Source organism: Ostrea edulis, chromosome 5 (genome assembly GCF_947568905.1).
Source record: "Ostrea edulis chromosome 5, xbOstEdul1.1, whole genome shotgun sequence".
NCBI classification, from domain to species: domain Eukaryota; kingdom Metazoa; phylum Mollusca; class Bivalvia; order Ostreida; family Ostreidae; genus Ostrea; species Ostrea edulis.
Window position 1 is genome coordinate 80,939,984 of NC_079168.1, and position 18,940 is coordinate 80,958,923.

Here is an 18,940-nt window from a genome sequence, read left to right on the forward strand (position 1 = left end):
ACACGAGCCTTGTTTAATAACAAAGAATTGCGAGTGCTGTATCTCACTTATAACTCAACAACTGATATTCAAATTTTGGTTGACCATTAGAAATACTTTAGTTAAGCATTGTAAACAATAAAAATGGAAATAAAAAAAATTCAGCTCAAATCGTGTCCATGCCCCTTTAAGTTTTCACACACGTTTATGGATTACCTAACTCTAGGACATTGTTGCAGTTGGTTGCAATTGACGAAAAAATAAAGAATGCCAAAGGTATATGGATCAGAAAATTACAAAGGCCAACGGTGGCGGACAAGGGACGTAACTTAAGCGAAGTGTTGATCCGTGTATAGAGTCCACTTTTTTCTTTTAGACATACTCAATAAATTCAACAGAGGTGTGATACAGATTTTTTTCACAATATTATGAAAATGTTAAAGTTCCTATGTAAATAAGTAAAAGTCGTAAAGAGAAAATAATGATGACGTTACAATCCTAATCACTTCGTTCACCGTGGTTGATTGCGATCAGTATACAGTTCATACAGTATGGCGTTTCAATCGGATCACGCGCTCGTCTTTTTCCGTAAGTGGTTACGGAAATAGCCGAGTAGTTACGATTGTGTGGCGTTTAGATCACAGTTAATTGTGACGTTACTATACTCTTTGCGTAACATTTGTTGATTATCGCCGTCATGGATACTCGACTGACTCCAAAATCCTTTCACTCCAATAAATGTGACTTCTGTTATCAGGCCGGAGTTCCCGTTAAATCACTTTCTTGCAGAAACCATTTTTACTGCGGTGTCTGTGAGAGGTTTGCTCCTAAGTTTTATAAGAAGAACGACTACAGTTGCAACCGATGTCTCGTTCACCCCTCGAGATTTACCCCCACCAAAGTTTGCATGCAGTCTACCACGAAGAAAAAGCCTGTTTTTGAAGAAGTTACGTGTACTATTGTCATAGACAGTGGAAATGTTCTTACGTTTGATGGTAGGTAGGTCTACCTTCTTGTTGTTCTGATGCTATGAATTTAATTCACGTAATCTATGGAAACATATTTTTGCTGTAGCTAAGCAGCACAAAACATCAGCTTCCTGTCATTGTAGAAATTTCCCGGCTTTGAGTGAACGTCAATTCGAATTACAAGTCAAGTCGTAACGTAGTGTAATAAGTCAAGTTGTAACGTAGTCTCGCGCAACCAGACGCTCTGCGTTCTCCGTAAATATCCGACGAGCAGAGAGTCTGGTAAAGACCATCGTCGGTTACCCACGGGTGCTTCTATTCGATTATCTCCATCATCACGGGTATGAGGGAGCGTGAGTGGACTCAAAACCGTGGTTTGCGACGATGGGTAAAGACACGCGATAACATTTGTAACGTCAGAACGAGGTTTACCAAAATATCGGTATCTAATTTGATTGGTTGATTCAACACACCTCCAAAATAACGACTACCGAAGAAATTTGTACCATATATCTTTTTTTTTAAATTTAAAACGTGAACAAATTCGTAATAACTTTCTCTGCAGAAAATTCTGATAACTTTTCAGTAGTTTTCGAGGGATGAAATAAATGTTACCCTCAACTACATACATTATTTTGTTTTACATTCAATGTCATACATTTATTAGATATATTATGTTAACGAAAGCAAAACATTGAGGTTTGAGAACGTTAAACGAGAGAAAGCTTTCAATTGTGACGTCACATTAGAATGACACAAAAACATAACGTCAAACGTTAACATTTCGTAACGTATTTCAAGACAAAAACGTAAACATCAAGTGAAATGCAAAATTGCATTAGAATGGAAATATATTTCTTCTCGATTGTTATTTGTAACCGTTAATGTTTACGCTGAAGTTTATGATTTACGATCCCGCATATTTTCCTATGGTTACGTTGCTCGCTTTAAAAGTTATCTTCTAGAGGGAGACAACACAGTTGTCACCCTGCGCGTGAGGGAGACATCACGAATTGTCTCCCTCCATGTGACCAGCCCTCGACCAATGAAATTGACTGTGTTATACTGAAGGATAATAAGTCAAGTTGTAACGTAATGTAGATCTAATAAGTCAAGTTGTAACGTAATGTTACAAATTGACTCGTATTGTAACAAATCAAGTCTTTTAGATATCACCACACATAGACCGTTTGTGTGTCCATAATTTGTATTGAGTTTTTTGTTGCCTGCCTAGTATCCGTAATTTGCTGTTCGACATCCATCCAGTCCCTGTATTACTTCTTTTCCATAGCTCAGTTCAATTATGAAAATCATATATACATGCACATTCTTTTTATCAATTTCAATTTGATAAACTACATTGAAGATAATTGCTGTTACTAAAAAAAAAAGAAATTCTGCAAAACTTTTCATAAGGCTACTCGTCTAAATTCTACAAAAAAGGAATATGATATTCTCAAAAACAAATAGAAACAAACTTAATTTTGTGCATTAATATGTTTTATTTCAACATCGGCTGTTGATATTATGTATAGTAGTAAAGCTACGTCTCGTCAGAGATGATTGACTTTTGATATTGTGAATTTCTGTAATTCAGATAATGACACAGATTCAGAAAACGATTTAGAAGGAAACAATGTTGAATGGGATCATCTATTGGAGTCTATGACGTCATCACAACCAAATCAAAAAGTGGACAAGTCAACCAAGGGTCTACAAGAAAAACCCCTCAGACTAGATTTGTCAGCAATCAATAAGTCTGATGGTCAAGAGTCGCCAACCATTGGTAGATCTAGGAAATCACGTGATGAAAAAATCCAAGAATGCACAAGTCCTAATTTTGTTGGGGGAGAATATAACTTAGGGCAAGGTTCCTCAGAAACGGAAGCAGAACAGGAGAGGGGGTCCTCACCTGTGAAAGGTATCTATAATGCAGTGTTGATAATGTTATCAAAACGATTAGTTGCAGAATTATATTTGGAACCCCACCCCCACTCCCAATCTGATTAAAGGCAGGTCCTCGATCCGCTCCTTTATTTTATGTTGTCGCTACACGAGGATTTCCTCGTGTAACGGTAACACAAAAATAAATGAGCGGGTCGAAGAGCTGATTTTAATCAGATTGCCCCCACCCCCTCCCTAGTCACTGGCATTACTTTTGAAAATCGGTTATATAATATATCCCGTGACTTACTGTGGCGGCGAGGTACGGTTATATATCCCGTGACTTACTGTGGCGGCGAGGTACGGTTATATATCCCGTGACTTACTGTGGCGGCGAGGTACGGTTATATATCCCGTGACTTACTGTGGCGGCGAGGTACGGTTATATATCCCGTGACTTACTGTGGCGGCGAGGTACGGTTATATATCCCGTGACTTACTGTGGCGGCGAGGTACGGTTATACATGTATATACATGAGTACTTCTCCCAACATAGTAAAATTCATGACCCTTGGGTCAGGATTTCATGTCCGTAGACAAGGTTACATGCGTCATATGGTTGAAAATGTATTTTGTAAGTCAAATATCGTTTCCTTTGCTCATGAGCTTGTGTGCATAGTTAAAGTGAGAACGGAGGCCTCCATAAAAATTCTGAAAATCAATTTTTCCTAAATCAGGAAACTTTTAAATTCTTCTTCATCATCCATGAACATTAACAGACAAACTGCATAAATAGTTTTACGAATATTGAGAAATGCAAACTTCTCTAGTCAGCTGTTCAGTCTCCAATAGTCAGCTGTTCAGTCTCCACTAGTCAGCTGTTCAGTCCCCACTAGTCAGTTATTCAGTCTCCACCAGTCAGTGTTTCAGTCTCCAATAGTCAGCTGTTCAGTCTCCACTAGTCAGCTGTTCAGTTTCCACTAGTCAGCTGTTCAGTCACCAATAGTCAGCTGTTCAGTCTCCACTAGTCAGCTGTTCAGTTTCCACTAGTCAGCTGTTCAGTCTCCACTAGTCAGCTGTTCAGTTTCCACTAGTCAGCTGTTCAGTCACCAATAGTCAGTTGTTCAGTTTTCAATAGTCAGTTGTTCAGTCTCCAATAGTCAGTTGTTCAGTCTCCACCAGTCAGTTGTTCAGTCTCGACTAGTCAGCTGTAAAGTATCCAATAGTCAGCTGTTCAGTGTCCAATAGTCAGCTGTTCAGTCCCCACTAATCAGCTGTTCAGTCCCCATTAGTCAGTTGTTCAGTCACCACTAGTCAGCTGTTCAGTCTCCACTAGTCAGTTGTTCAGTCTCCACCAGTCAGCTGTTCGGTTTTTAATAGTCAGTTGTTCAGTTTCCACTGGTCAGCTGTTCAGTCTCCACTAGTCAGTAGTTCAGTTTTCAATAGTCAGCTCTTCAGTTTCTAATAGTCAATTGTTCAGTCTCCAATAGTCAGCTGTTCAGTCTCCACTAGTCAGCTGTTCAGATTTCAATAGTCAGCTGTTCAGTCTCCAATAGTCAGCTGTTCAGTCTCCACTAGTCAGTTGTTCAGTCTCCACTAGTCAGCTGCTCAGTCTCCAATAGTCAGCTGTTCAGTTTTCAATAGTCAGCTGTTCAGTCTCCGATAGTCAGTTGTTCAGTCCCCACTAGTCAGCTGTTCAGTCTCCATTAGTCAGCTGTTCAGTCCCCACTAGTCGGTTGTTCAGTCTCCACTAGTCAGCTGTTCAGTTTTCAATAGTCAATTGTTCAGTCTCCACTAGTCAGTTGTTCAGTCTCCACCAGTCAGTTGTTCAGTCTCCACTAGTCAGCTGTTCAGTTTCCAATAGTCAGCTGTTCAGTTTTCAATAGTCAGCTGTTCAGTCTCCACTAGTCAGTTGTTCAGTCTCCACCAGTCAGTTGTTCAGTCTCCAATAGTGAGCTGTAAAGTATCCAATAGTCAACTGTTCAGTCTCCACTAATCAGCTGTTCAGTCTCCAATAGTCAGTTGTTCAGTCTCCACTAATCAGCTGTTCAGTTTTCAATAGTCAGCTGTTTTGTCTCCAATAGTCAGTTGTTCAGTGTCCACAAGTCAGTTGTTCAGTCCCCACCAGTCAGCTGTTCAGTCTCCACTAGTCAGCTGTTCAGTCTTCAATAGTCAGCTGTTTTAGTCTCCACTAGTCAGCTGTTCAGTCTCTAATAGTCAGCTGTAAAGTATCCAATAGTCAGTTGTTCAGTCTCCACTAATCAGCTGTTCAGTTTTCAATAGTCAGCTGTTTTGTCTCCAATAGTCAGTTGTTCAGTCCCTACTAGTCAGTTGTTCAGTCTCCACCAGTCAGTTGTTCAGTCTCCACCAGTCAGTTGTTCAGTCACCACTAGTCAGTTGTTCAGTCTCCACCAGTCAGCTGTTCAGTTTTTAATAGTCAGTTGTTCAGTTTCCACTGGTCAGCTGTTCAGTCTCCAATAGTCAGTAGTTCAGTTTTCAATAGTCAGCTGTTCAGTCTTTAATAGTCAATTGTTCAGTCTCCAATAGTCAGTTGTTCAGTCTCCACTAGTCAGCTGTTCAGATTTCAATAGTCGGTTGTTCAGTCTCCATTAGTCAGCTGTTCAGTCCCCACTAGTCGGTTGTTCAGTCTCCAATAGTCAGCTGTTCAGTCTCCAATAGTCAGCTGTTCAGTTTTCAATAGGCAGCTGTTCAGTTTTCAATAGTCAGTTGTTCAGTCTCCAATAGTCAGCTGTTCAGTCTCCAATAGTCAGCTGTTCAGTTTTCAATAGGCAGCTGTTCAGTTTTCAATAGTCAGTTGTTCAGTCTCCATTAGTCAGCTGTTCAGTCCCCACTAGTCGATTGTTCAGTCTCCAATAGTCAGCTATTCAATTTCCAATAGTCAGCTGTTCAGTTTTCAATAGTCAATTGTTCAGTCTCCACTAGTCAGTTGTCCAGTCCCCACTAGTCAACTGTTCAGTCATCAATAGTTAACTGTTCACTCCCTAATAGTCTGCTGTTTAGTCCCCAAGGCGGAACATTATACTGAGGGGGGGGGGGGGGTGTCAGAGAATCTTTGAAATCTTCACCCAGTGCAAAACGGTTTTTCAATAATTGAATCACCTACACTTTATGATAATTTATTCAACGATCTGGTTGATTTAATTTACGCGAATGTCCAACTTTGTGAATATGCGTGAAAATAAGTTCTCGCTAATAAAACATATAAGATATTTAGTATGGACTTCATGAGCCTTATCAAGGTCTTGAAGATCAAAGAAAATTATCACCCTAGAGCGACGCGGGAGGAACTGAGTAATCAAAATTTCAGAAAGACGGACGTGTCGCATTTCAGGGGGGAAATCTTTCGGAATAGAAATCAAACTGGTCACTTGGGAATGGAAGTAAGATTTGAATGGTTGGTGTCACTAAAATAAACAAAACCAAAATGTTCGAAAGATACCGGTTCTTCCGTGTATCTCGTTTTCGCATGACGTCATCCATTCCTCCCATGGAGCACAATTGCATATGGCGGAATTCAGAACCAACTTTTCCCACCACAGTAACTGCATGTACTTCTACCTCCTCTGGATGAGTGATCAACTTGTTGCACTTTAGTTGAAGCTGAGACTTTGAACGAATCAACGGAGACGTTTATCGCAATGTCCAGACGGAGATGATGCCAGTTTTTGGATAGTTCGTGGGCGGGATGAATTTTGCCTAATTTGAGTTCTAAATGATAGGAATTGGAATGAGAGTGTGTTCATGGTGCGGGAGAGTGTGTGCATGGTGCGGGAAAGTGTGTGCATGGTGCGGGAGAGTGTGTACATGGTACGGAAAAGTGTGTGCATGGTGCGGGAGAGTGTGTACATGGTACGGAAAAGTGTGTACATGGTGCGGGAGAGTGTGTGCATGGTGCGGGAGAGTGTGTGCATGGTGCGGGGGAGTGTGTACATGGTACGGAAAAGTGTGTGCATGATGCGGGAGAGTGTGTACATGGTACGGAAAAGTGTGTACATGGTGCGGGAGAGTGTGTGCATGGTGCGGGAGAGTGTGTGCATGGTGCAGGAGAGTGTGTGCATGGTGCGGGAGAGTGTGTGCATGGTACGGGAAAGTGTGTGCATGGTGCGGGAGAGTGTGTGCATGGTGCGGGAGAGTGTGTGCATGGTGCGGGAGAGTGTGTGCATGGTGAGGGAGAGTGTGTGCATGGTGCGGGAGAGTGTGTGCATGGTACGGGAAAGTGTGTGCATGGTGCGGGAGAGTGTGTGCATGGTGCGGGAGAGTGTGTGCATGGTGCGGGATAGTGTGTGCATGGTGCGGGAGAGTGTGTGCATGGTGCGGGAGAGTGTACGAGGGGAATCCGCCTAGTCTATGTGCGTCCACTTTTTGTAAACACCATTTCATTTGGAAAATTTGCTATTACATGTGTTAGATTTTTTTTACTAAGAATTAAGAAAGAATAAGTACTTTGCACCATATATGCATTAACTTTCTGTACCCGTATATATAAATGCATCTATTTCAATGTGTAGTATGTTTCTTATAGCTATACTTGTAGTTCTAGCTTATTAAACATGGTCTTGCTATTTATAAATTTCTAGTGACATCATACACATGGTTTCCCCATAAACTGTAGTTATCAGATAAACTTTAATACAAATCGCGTATTCAAACTTTTCATCTATTCACAACAAGACGTAAGGGGGTATAGTGATTTCCTCGCGCATGCGTCTTCACCATTCAAGATTTTTAGTGACCGTTCGGCTAGTGATGTCAGAGTTAAAAAGTCATAGGTAAAGATTGTAGTTCATCAAATATATAATGGTTGACGTAAAGAATACCTTACAAGAGATCGGACTCGTGCTTCATTTTTTTTTTTTTTTTTTTTTTATTTTTTTTTTTTGTATTCAAAATATCAAACTTCAAAAACTCTGATAACCGTTTGACTTTGAAAACCTCTAAGTTAAAAACATTTATGAAACGTATGCAAAATTATTTAAAAAAAAATATTCTATCCATGGGAGAATTACGATGTATTATTTTATTCATAATAATAATAATAATGATAATATTTTTTTTACTTAGACAGGATAGCACAATAATTAGTTTCAAATGACTAGTTTACATTGTGGTCCTGTATAAAACATATTCACTGACATTTCCATCTTGAAATACAATTATTCTTCATTTCAACTCAATATATTTATTTGATGATATGTTTTACCAATCTTATCAGGAATAAAGAAGAAATCAATGTTCCCAACGAAGTCATCTGATGAGAGCGACTTGGAGCTGCTCGATGGTGTGGAGGGACCAGACTTGGAGCCGCTCGATGTTGTGGTTGGACCGGACTTGGAGCCGCTCGATGTTGTGGTTGGACCGGACTTGGAGCTGCTCGATGGTGTGGAGGGACCAGACTTGGAGCCGCTCGATGTTGTGGTTGGACCGGACTTGGAGCCGCTCGATGTTGTGGTTGGACCGGACTTGGAGCCGCTCGATGTTGTGGTTGGACCGGACTTGGAGCCGCTCGATGTTGTGGTTGGACCGGACTTGAAGCCGCTCGATGTTGTGGAGGGACCGGACTTGGAGCCGCTCGGTGATATGGAAGGACGGGATTTTGAGCCCCTCGGTGACGTGGAGGGACCGGATTTTGAGCCCCTTGGTGACGTGGAGGGACCGGAACTAAGTGATGGTCGGGACTCTTCTGACGATTTGGCGGGCGTTTTTTGGGCATTATAAACAGAGAGAAGCCATTCTTGACATAGAATGCTATGTGGGTTCAGGAATTGTAGGATAAAATAGAGGACAGTAAAATGTTAGAAAATATAATGTTATAATAAAATATTTGATATTAATGGGTTTATCTTATTTTCTTTGAAAATTAAGATTAACTACAACATGATCCAGCTATATTCAACTCTAATCCCGTCAAGGAGAGGTACAGTGCTCTCCAAAAATGCCTGTATATTTAACTCTTCTATCAGAGAGCTTTTAAAGAATATGTGTACATTGTATATTGAACTCTTCTACGAAGGCTGTTCGATATGTAATATGTATTGTACCACAGCGAAATAATGCTTTGTACCATTTCGTGGATGATGATACTCTTTAATAGCTCTATTCAATACCTTTCCAACGGTATGAACACGAGCCTTCAGCTCCACATAGTTTTAAACTTATAGTCATTTCATTAGAGCAAGTCGTTGACCACTGTTGTAAAAGTGGTTGGGAAATGGGTCGAGAATATTGAAGAAATTAGATCTTATATAAAAGTTCGCACAAAACTCGGACCTTCAGAAATGCAGATTTTTACTGAATTGGGGGAAGCTTATGGGTCTGATAAGGTATCTTTTGAGATAGTTCGTTGGTGGAGAAAGACATTTCTGACTGGCACAGAGTCCGTCAAAGATGCAGCAAAATCTGGTAGACCTGTGATTGTAACAGGCAAGGTAAATGTCTCAAAAGTAAGGGAAGTAATTGAAAGTGATGGCAGATACACGATTCGTGATATTGCCAAAGCTATTGGCAAATTGCTATCGCGGGTGCATTTCATTTTGAAGCGTATTTTGAAAGTACGAAAGATTTCTGCCAGATAGATACCGCATATATTGACAGATGACCAAAAACGGGTACGAGTACATTGCTCAAATTTTTTTTCCAAATTCAATCAATGAGAATTTGCAAACATTGTTACTGGTTCACTATTTCGAACCAGTAAGAAACAAAATATGGCTAACTAAACATGGTAGAAGGCCTGTAGTTGCCAAAAGAACCATAAACACAAGAAGGTTCTTTATTGCATATTCTTCTCATGTGATGGTATAGCCGTACAAATTCCGGTGCCGAAGGGCAAAAGTGTTACAGGTTGGTATTATCGAGATGTTATACTAAACAAACTCAAGAAATATTATAAAAAAAGACGCCCTGTGTCAGGATTTAGGCATGTTCGTCTACTTCATGATAATGCTCCATCACATACATCTGAGGTTGTGAAGAAATTTTTGAAGTCGGAGAAGGTTACCGTCTTGCCACACCTACCATACTCTCATTTCCTTTTTCCAAAACTTAAAAAGTTCGTATCTGGTCGTCGTTACAAGTCCCGACAAGCCCTTGGCTCAGCCATCAGTCAGTGCCTCGGAGGTCTACCTAAATCAGCGTATCGTGACGCGTTTCAGAAATGGATTCAGAGATTAAAATTATGTATTTCAAATCGCAGAGAATACTTTGAAGGGATGTAATGTTCTTTTCACTATTTGAGTCGAATGCTTTTGAGATATCGTACAATACACATTACATATCAAACAGCCCTCGTATTAGAGAGTTTTTCCAAATATACATACATATTGAACTCTCTTATTACATGTACATAGTCCTCTAAGAATACGTGTTTATTGAACTCTTCAATTAGAGAGTTCTCCAAGAATACGTGTATACTGAACTCTTTTATTAGATAGTTCCAAGAATACCCGGTACCCATATATTGAACTCTACTATTAGAGAGTTCTCCAAGAATACGTGTTTACTGAACTCTTCTATTAGAGAGCTCTCCAAGAATACGTGTTTATTGAACTCTTCTATTAGAGAGCTCTCCAAGAATACGTGTACCTGCATATTGAACTCTTCTATTAGAGAGCTCTCCAGCAATACGTGTACCTGCATATTGAACTCTTCTATTAGAGAACTCTCCAGCAATACGTGTACCTGTATATTGAACTCTTCTATTAGAGAGCTCTCCAGCGATACGTGTACCTACATATTGAACTCTTCTATTAGAGAGCTCTCCAGCGATACGTGTACCTGCATATTGAACTCTTCTATCAGACTCCTCCAAGAATACGTGTACCTGCATATTGAACTCTTCTATTAGAGAACTCTCCAGCAATACGTGTACCTGCATATTGAACTCTTCTATAAGAGAGCTCTCCAGCAATACGTGTACATGTATATCGAACTTTTATATCAAAGAGTTCGTCAAGAATGCATGTATATTGGACTATCGGAGTGTTTTTCATTGAACTCTGATATATCAGTACTCTCTAAGCGTAAGTATTTAATAGACTAGACCTCAACAGTCCCTCTAACTACAAACTGACCATAATCCAGCGGTTAACAACAAACTGATCAAACAAGAACAATCCATCTGACCACTGACCACTGTAGCCGCACTCTGACCACTATCACTAACTACACCCCATTCACACTCTCGCCATACTACAAACAGTTAATCTAACGCCATACCCCTACCACTCTCCGGAAATTCGCCATACACCCGTGAAGCTGGGTGTTTCGTATTTCATTGTGTGTAGTATGCACCCATGCGCGATTCCGAACAGTGATTGTCCTAAAATCGCCCGTCTCCCTGACCTGAAATGCTACATGTTGTATTTTCAAGGACAAGTCCAATGTTGTAAATTTTCCAATATATTTCCCCCGAATCTATCACGTCACGCCATCGATTCCTCTGAACCGCCCTGCCGTGACAGCCTTACCTGTATCGAGCTTTTATTCAGTTTTCATCTTTCATGCAAAATGTATTGAAACAAAACGATCGATTTTTCTACGACAAAATAGAAGTGATGTTAACTTAAGTGGCAATCTATAAATAATTCATTACTACCCATTGTTGTGTTATTGATTGTCTTCGATGCCATTCTATAAGGTGTGCGTCCGTTTTTCTCCACAGATTTTGTAACCTTGTCGCAGATGATATATTCGCTGATGCGACTGCAACCCTCTACAGTCGATTGAAGACATTTATTTGTGTTTACTCAATAGATAGTCTCTTAAGAATACGAAAACACTTGTCTCTTTTGGCATTGTCACCATGGAGACATGCGCATCGCAATAGCAGTGGAGGATTTCCAAACCAAACAAGCTTTCAGTCAGGTGCCGCGGATACCTGGCCGCTACGCATGCGCATTACCAGAATATTCATTAGTAATAATTAAATCGCTCTACTCATTATGATTTCCTGATATAGAACAGCAATACCTTTTTCGAGAAAGTGAAAAATGATAAAAAACGGGGAAACAATTTTTCGGAGATGTCGTCATGATGAAGGGAGTGTGTTGTCGCCGTGATTTCCATCCGTAAGAAAATCTGCAAACATTTGATAGATTGGATTTACTTCTGGATGCCCTAGTGAGTTAAATATGCCAGGAGCGAGGAGGGGGCTAGTTGCCCCCCAAAACACATTCCTAGAGAACATCATCCGGCGATCCAATGGCCAGCGTAAGTCCTTTGTATATTTTTATATCATGGGGGACGGGCTCCTTTTACTGAAGTATGTAACCCATGATGTCTGTTCGAGACACCACAACTCCTAATAAGTAATTTAATGGAGATTAATTAAGTATCAAAGGTTTACTTATGATATCATCTCTCCCACTACTGGTATGGTTTATATTATTCGCAATCCATGTCAATTTACCTAAACCATGATGGTAATAATTATTCATGTATTAAATACATAAGTTTATTATTCAATATTTATAAATGTTTTAATTCAATCTTCATATTAAGCATAAAATGATAACACTCTTGAAGTCAATAATAGTTCGTTTGTTTTCATTCATCAAGTAATTTAGCCTGATACGGTTACTAAAAATAAAGCGGTTAATTTCCACCCTAAAAATCCAAATATTGTCATAGAGTGTGCGATACAAAAGCAATATTAATTTTTGTATTCACAATTATTAATAAAATTAGAAATTAGATAATGAAAAATAGCGATGACGAGCGATGAATTATCAAATTACAGAGGCCCGTGGGAAATCAAACCTCATCTGCCATTAAAAAGGGGCATTAAAATTGGCACTGGGAGACGATCTCTCAGCTCCGTTTTGTGATGGGATGATTGTGTCACACGATAGGAGACCCCTCCGTGTATTACGGTCAACAATAAACCATCCCATCGCACGGATCTATAGAAAATAAACCTTCAGGGGAGTCCAACTTTCAAAACTGAGCCTTGTTGTTTTCATCTCACAGGTATACCATTTCACTCTGTCAAAACATGAGTAGTTGTATGTAGCACACTGTGAGAAGAGAAGATACAGTGAGCCCTCTCATATGATCATTATTAGGGTCTTATTTGGCCCCTAAAATGTGAGCATTCCCGTGAAGTCCGGGTTGAGATTTGAAATAAGTTTCTGGATCTTCAGTTCCTGTGTTTGACAAAATCCTGGTAATAATTACGACCAGTTTCGCGCAATCTTTTCTAACTGAAGCACTTTATCAACTACCATTGTTTCGTGTTTTTCCCCCCACTGAAAAATGTCACTTTCAGTAATTGTTTTTGATTTCGAAGACACCGAGCGCATAGAAGAACGTGATTTATATTTCTGCCATAAACACGCTCTTTAATGCGCTCCATGTTTGCGATAAAAAAAAAAACTGACACAAAAAATGCAATTTTTCATCAAAAATTAAGAAATCTGTGAAAACGTCGCGTACGTATATGCTATTTGTAATACATAAATGTCACCAGAATTACCATGTATAGACTTTTTATTAAAGAAAAGTGTCTTGAAAATTAAGTCAATTTGTTACATAACCCGATTCCCTCCTTCCTCTCTCTCTCTCTCTCTCTCTCTCTCTCTCTCTCTCTCTCTCTCTACACACACACACACAAAATATATTATTTTATATTATATAACAACTTTTCTTCATTCATTTTTTGTCACAATATATATATATATATATATATATATATATATATATATATATATATATATATATATATATATATATATATATATATATATATATATACATGTATATATATTACAAAGGGCACATGATTTCGTTTTCCGGATTCTTTAATTTTCTCTTATCGGATTCTTCAATTTTCTTTTATTGAAAAATATACGTTCTTAGTACATGATTTGCACTCTAATGAAATAGTCATGTTAATATATATATAGTATAAACCTAACTCAATTTACCCCAATAAATGCCCAACCATATTTTCAAAAATTGATACAATATGCACTACACATATTAATTCAGAAATCTCAGGCAGGACTACTGATAATGGGATAATAATTAAAAAAAAAACCAAGACTTTAAGACAGAAAATCCCCGTGTATGATTATGTCAAACATTGATACATGTATACATGGAATTCGAATAAACGATATAATGAAATTGGTTGTAATGTATTTGATATCAATACGTTAAGCAAACTTACATAATGTATATAGCTTTTCCACCTTCTTAATCTGAGAGTATAGAGACGTCAGAGGCCTTGGCTGAAGTACCACAAATTTAGACCTACATAATGCACGGTGCTCAGGACCGAAGCACTGAGGGTTCTTTATTGTTTCAAGGCCTGCCGCGACATGGCCTCCGTTTATAAAGTCATATGCCGAAATATCCGTGATTTTCACCACTAACTCCGGATGCTTAATGAAAGAACAGACTGCTTGTAGGGAAAAGAGCACCATAGACCTCAATACTAACCTTTGACCCTCTCACTAATTAACTAAATCTAATTTTAGACAAATGACCGCCAACATTTGAATTTTGAAACTTTCATTCCAAGTTGTAATAAAACACGACAAAAATTATATTGGGGCCCATTGCTTTTATATGTCATATTTATACTTTTTTTACAACACATAGCAATCTGCAGTAAATTACACCCTTCATTTCAAACACACCCTACCATGGTAATTTCCTCAGTCATTTCTCGATTTGGTGCGATAAGTTTTCATTCTGACAATTAATTTAAAATTCTGTAATATTTTTTTTTTCATTCCAAATAATTTCACTCTTAATATTAGCCAATCACGCAACACCTAGGCATTTATACCTCTGCTCAATCATGTAAACTGCGTCCGGGTTACCCATCCTGGGTTTTGATACAATAATTCCTTATGCGTGATGCGGCGTCGCGATACAGAATAAAACCAGTGCCTCCCGGTTGTGAAGCGAGCATTCTAAGCGCTATGTTAGTGCGACCGGTGTTTAGTAATTGTACAGATTCAGAATCTGTTATTTTGTCCAATATAGAAAAATGCATGGAAAAAGATCCAAATTTATATTCATATGCGGAGGAATATTAAAGGTAACTGCATGGGAGTTAGAATAATCTACCTGTGTCTCGGGACAGGCCCTCATCACCGGGTCTTTAGGACATTATTATTTTAACAATGGAACATTCTATCTAACTGCATGGATACAGAAATTAAAAGATAACTACGATCAGAAATGAAGGAAGATAAAAGATATGATTACCATGCTTCTCCTATACCCGGTGTAGTGATGTCAGTAATGATATGTGTGAAACTTTACCTCTGAAACTCTAGTAGATAATGGTAAAATCAGTTGTACAAGAATATACTCTACTAGCGGCTACCTGTTGTAAAGTTTTTTATACAAAGTAGTTACTAGACATTTATTGGACGATAGTGAGGTCCGTTAAAACAGTCACATCCCCCGGGGTTAGCAGCCTTCGTATGCCCCTCATTATCATGCAATAACTGTTTATTACACCGAATCGACTTTCAATTTCATTTGCTTCCATTTGTAACATAATTCTGGATTTTTATATTATATAGATATTGCATGTAGTTGATGGTAACATTTGAAATTTTCACCTGAGAAACTACGACTCGGTTGACAATGGTTTTCTCGGGGTGAAAATTTTCAACGTTATCCTCAACTACATGCGATATTTGTTTTTATCATACTGAAAATTATATTAACAACAAAACAGAAGGCTTTTAAAATTCAGTATTTCATCTATGTTGTTGCAAACATGTAAAAAAAAAAAAAAAAAAAAAAAAATTAACTCAACACCGTAAAATAATTCAAAGTTAACAAGTTTGAAATGGTGAATTCTGTAGTATTCAGCAAATCAGGGTTCACTTTGACACGCTTTGTTCATATCTGCTCAAACGATGTCGTATAACAATCTACAACGAACCGTACGCGCATAAATTTGTCACATGTGATAATTTTTATAATATCATCCGTTGTCAAGTAATATTACCCCATGCTAGATACTACATGTAGCTATCATCCTGGAGCGCGTGCTTTCTATTCTCGGAGGGAAACATTATGTTTTTTCAACTGTTTCTTGGCCAATCAGATTCGAGTATTTTGCAGGAAAGTATAAGGTGGACGATTCAAACCAATCGTAACTGCTCGGCTATTTCCGTAACGGCTTACGGAAAAGGACAAGATTCAAATGTACATGTATCTCTCCAGCGACATGCCCGAATAAACCGATATAGATAGGTAAAATATCCTACAGGAGTATGGTACATTACAGCGAACATACATTTGATAACGTTCAATGACGTCAGATTTGTTCACGTTGGTTTTTATTGTGTTTCTGGTGTCATAAGGATATTTTCCTGATTACGACTCATTAAAAAATAACACGACTGTAGCTTCGTCTCAAGCTGTGTCGCATTAATGAAGATAGTGAAATAATACCAAAAACGTTGCTGCAAATTTGTTCATGCATTTAAAAAAAAAATTAACACCTCTTGATAATGTTTCCGAAATGGGGTTATTTGCATTTAACACTTTATACACTAGAATGGAACCAAAAATAAACAAAACAATGATAACATACAGGCTAAAACATTGCCCTAATGATAACATACAGGCTAAAACATTGTCCTAATGATAACATACAGGCTAAAACATTGTCCTAATGATAACATACACGCTAAAACATTGTCCTAGTGATAACATACACGCTAAAACACTGTCCTAATGATAACATACACGCTAAAACATTGTCCTAATGATAACATACACGCTAAAACATTGTCCTAATGATAACATACACGCTAAAACATTGTCCTAATGATAACATACACGCTAAAACATTGTCCTAATGATAACATACACGCTAAAACATTGTCCTAATGATAACATACACGCTAAAACATTGTCCTAATGATAACATACAGGCTAAAACATTGTCCTAATGATAACATACACGCTAAAACATTGTCCTAATGATAACATACACGCTAAAACATTGTCCTAATGATAACATACACGCTAAAACATTGTCCTAATGATAACATACACGCTAAAACATTGTCCTAATGATAACATACAGGCTAAAACATTGTCCTAATGATAACATACACGCTAAAACATTGTCCTAATGATAACATACACGCTAAAACATTGTCCTAATGATAACATACATGCTAAAACATTGTCCTAATGATAACATACACGCTAAAACATTGTCCTAATGATAACATACACGCTAAAACATTGCCCTAGTGAAAACATACACGCTAAAACATTGTCCTAATGATAACATACACGCTAAAACATTGTCCTAATGATAACATACACGCTAAAACATTGTCCTAATGATAACATACACGCTAAAACATTGTCCTAATGATAACATACATGCTAAAACATTGTCCTAATGATAACATACACGCTAAAACATTGTCCTAGTGATAACATACAGGCTAAAACATTGCCCTAGTGAAAACATACACGCTAAAACATTGTCCTAATGATAACATACAGGCTAAAACATTGTCCTAATGATAACATACAGGCTAAAACATTGTCCTAATGATAACATACACGCTAAAACATTGTCCTAATGATAACATACAGGCTAAAACATTGTCCTAATGATAACATACAGGCTAAAACATTGTCCTAATGATAACATACAGGCTAAAACATTGTCCTAATGATAACATACAGGCTAAAACATTGTCCTAATGATAACATACAGGCTAAAACATTGTCCTAATGATAACATACACGCAAAACATTATCCTAATGATAACATACATGCTAAAACATTGTCCTAATGATAACATACACGCTAAAACATTGTCCTAATGATAACATACACGCTAAAACATTGTCCTAATGATAACATACACGCTAAAACATTGTCCTAATGATAACATACACGCTAAAACATTGCCCTAATGATAACATACAGGCTAAAACATTGTCCTAATGATAACATACACGCTAAAACATTGTCCTAATGATAACATACAGGCTAAAACATTGTCCTAATGATAACATACACGCAAAACATTGTCCTAATGATAACATACACGCTAAAACATTGTCCTAATGATAACATACACGCTAAAACATTGTCCTAATGATAACATACACGCTAAAACATTGCTCTAATGATAACATACACGCTAAAACATTGTCCTAATGATAACATACACGCTAAAACATTGCCCTAATGATAACATACAGGCTAAAACATTGCCCTAATGATAACATACACGCTAAAACATTGCCCTAATGATAACATACAGGCTAAAACATTGTCCTAATGATAACATACACGCTAAAACATTGTCCTAATGATAACATACACGCTAAAACATTGCCTTAATGATAACATACAGGCTAAAACATTGTCCTAATGATAACATACACGCTAAAACATTGTCCTAATGATAACATACACGCTAAAACATTGTCCTAATGATAACATACAGGCTAAAACATTGCCCTAATGATAACATACACGCTAAAACATTGCCTTAATCTGCTTAATTCATGACCAAAGAATGTCAACATAGAACAACATCTCTTGGAAAATAACTAGACTTATATTTTCCGCTGAGTCACAGTAAAAACTAAACATGGCTAAAAGAAAATAATGCTTTAATATTACAAGGTGTTATAACTGCGAAGCAGTTTAGACAAAGCGTAATCTGTTCCAATTACATACTTTGTTATTAAGTTCATTTATTGTAATCAGATTTGTCACGTGATATGTGCGCTTTTAATCAATTTTTGGGATAACGTAAAACAATTAACAATGCTTCATGTAGGAAATGACGTAAAAATTGGATATGTTGCTCAGCAATTTAGATTGAATGTTAATAACAATCTTAATTCATATACAAACTGATGACGATTTTTGGAACCAAATCTGACCGAGCGCGAAAAAGAAACAGAAGAATATTGTTTCACTAATATATACGGTAGAGGTCGTAGATATGTCGAAGAATCATTTGTTCTCAGCGTAAACATAAACAAAAACTCAAAATTAAATTTAATACGAATTTAACAGCATCTATAAAAGAAAACCAGGGGAAAATTATTTTTCTTGGCCTTTTCCGGCA

At 37.8% G+C, this 18,940-nt stretch overlaps 2 protein-coding genes across 2 annotated transcripts in view; both read left to right on the forward strand.

Moving 5' to 3' along the window:
- The first annotated feature begins 676 nt into the window (after nt 1-676).
- Nucleotides 677-8,683, forward strand: LOC125649648 (uncharacterized). Its single transcript, XM_056166177.1, has 3 exons — nt 677-974; nt 2,545-2,868; nt 8,065-8,683. The coding sequence occupies exons 1-3, from the start codon at nt 677-679 to the stop codon at nt 8,565-8,567; spliced, it is 1,125 nt and encodes a 374-aa protein (XP_056022152.1). The 3' UTR covers nt 8,568-8,683.
- A 2,782-nt stretch (nt 8,684-11,465) lies between these two features.
- LOC125648981 (potassium voltage-gated channel subfamily H member 1-like) overlaps nt 11,466-18,940 on the forward strand; it is a 43,383-nt gene continuing 35,908 nt past the window's right edge. The window contains exon 1 of the mRNA XM_048876082.2: nt 11,466-12,059. Within this exon, the coding sequence (XP_048732039.1) occupies nt 11,981-12,059 (79 nt within the window). The 5' untranslated portion in view covers nt 11,466-11,980. The remainder of the gene's footprint in view (nt 12,060-18,940) is intronic.

Excerpts from the sequence above, each read along its gene's own strand:
- LOC125649648 (XM_056166177.1), top strand. The coding sequence starts at position 677 with ATGGATACTCGACTGACTCCAAAATCCTTTCACTCCAATAAATGTGAC. Across the intron at positions 975-2,544 it reads AAATGTTCTTACGTTTGATG|ATAATGACACAGATTCAGAA; the intron begins GTAGGTAGGTCT and ends TCTGTAATTCAG. Across the intron at positions 2,869-8,064 it reads GGGGTCCTCACCTGTGAAAG|GAATAAAGAAGAAATCAATG; the intron begins GTATCTATAATG and ends CAATCTTATCAG.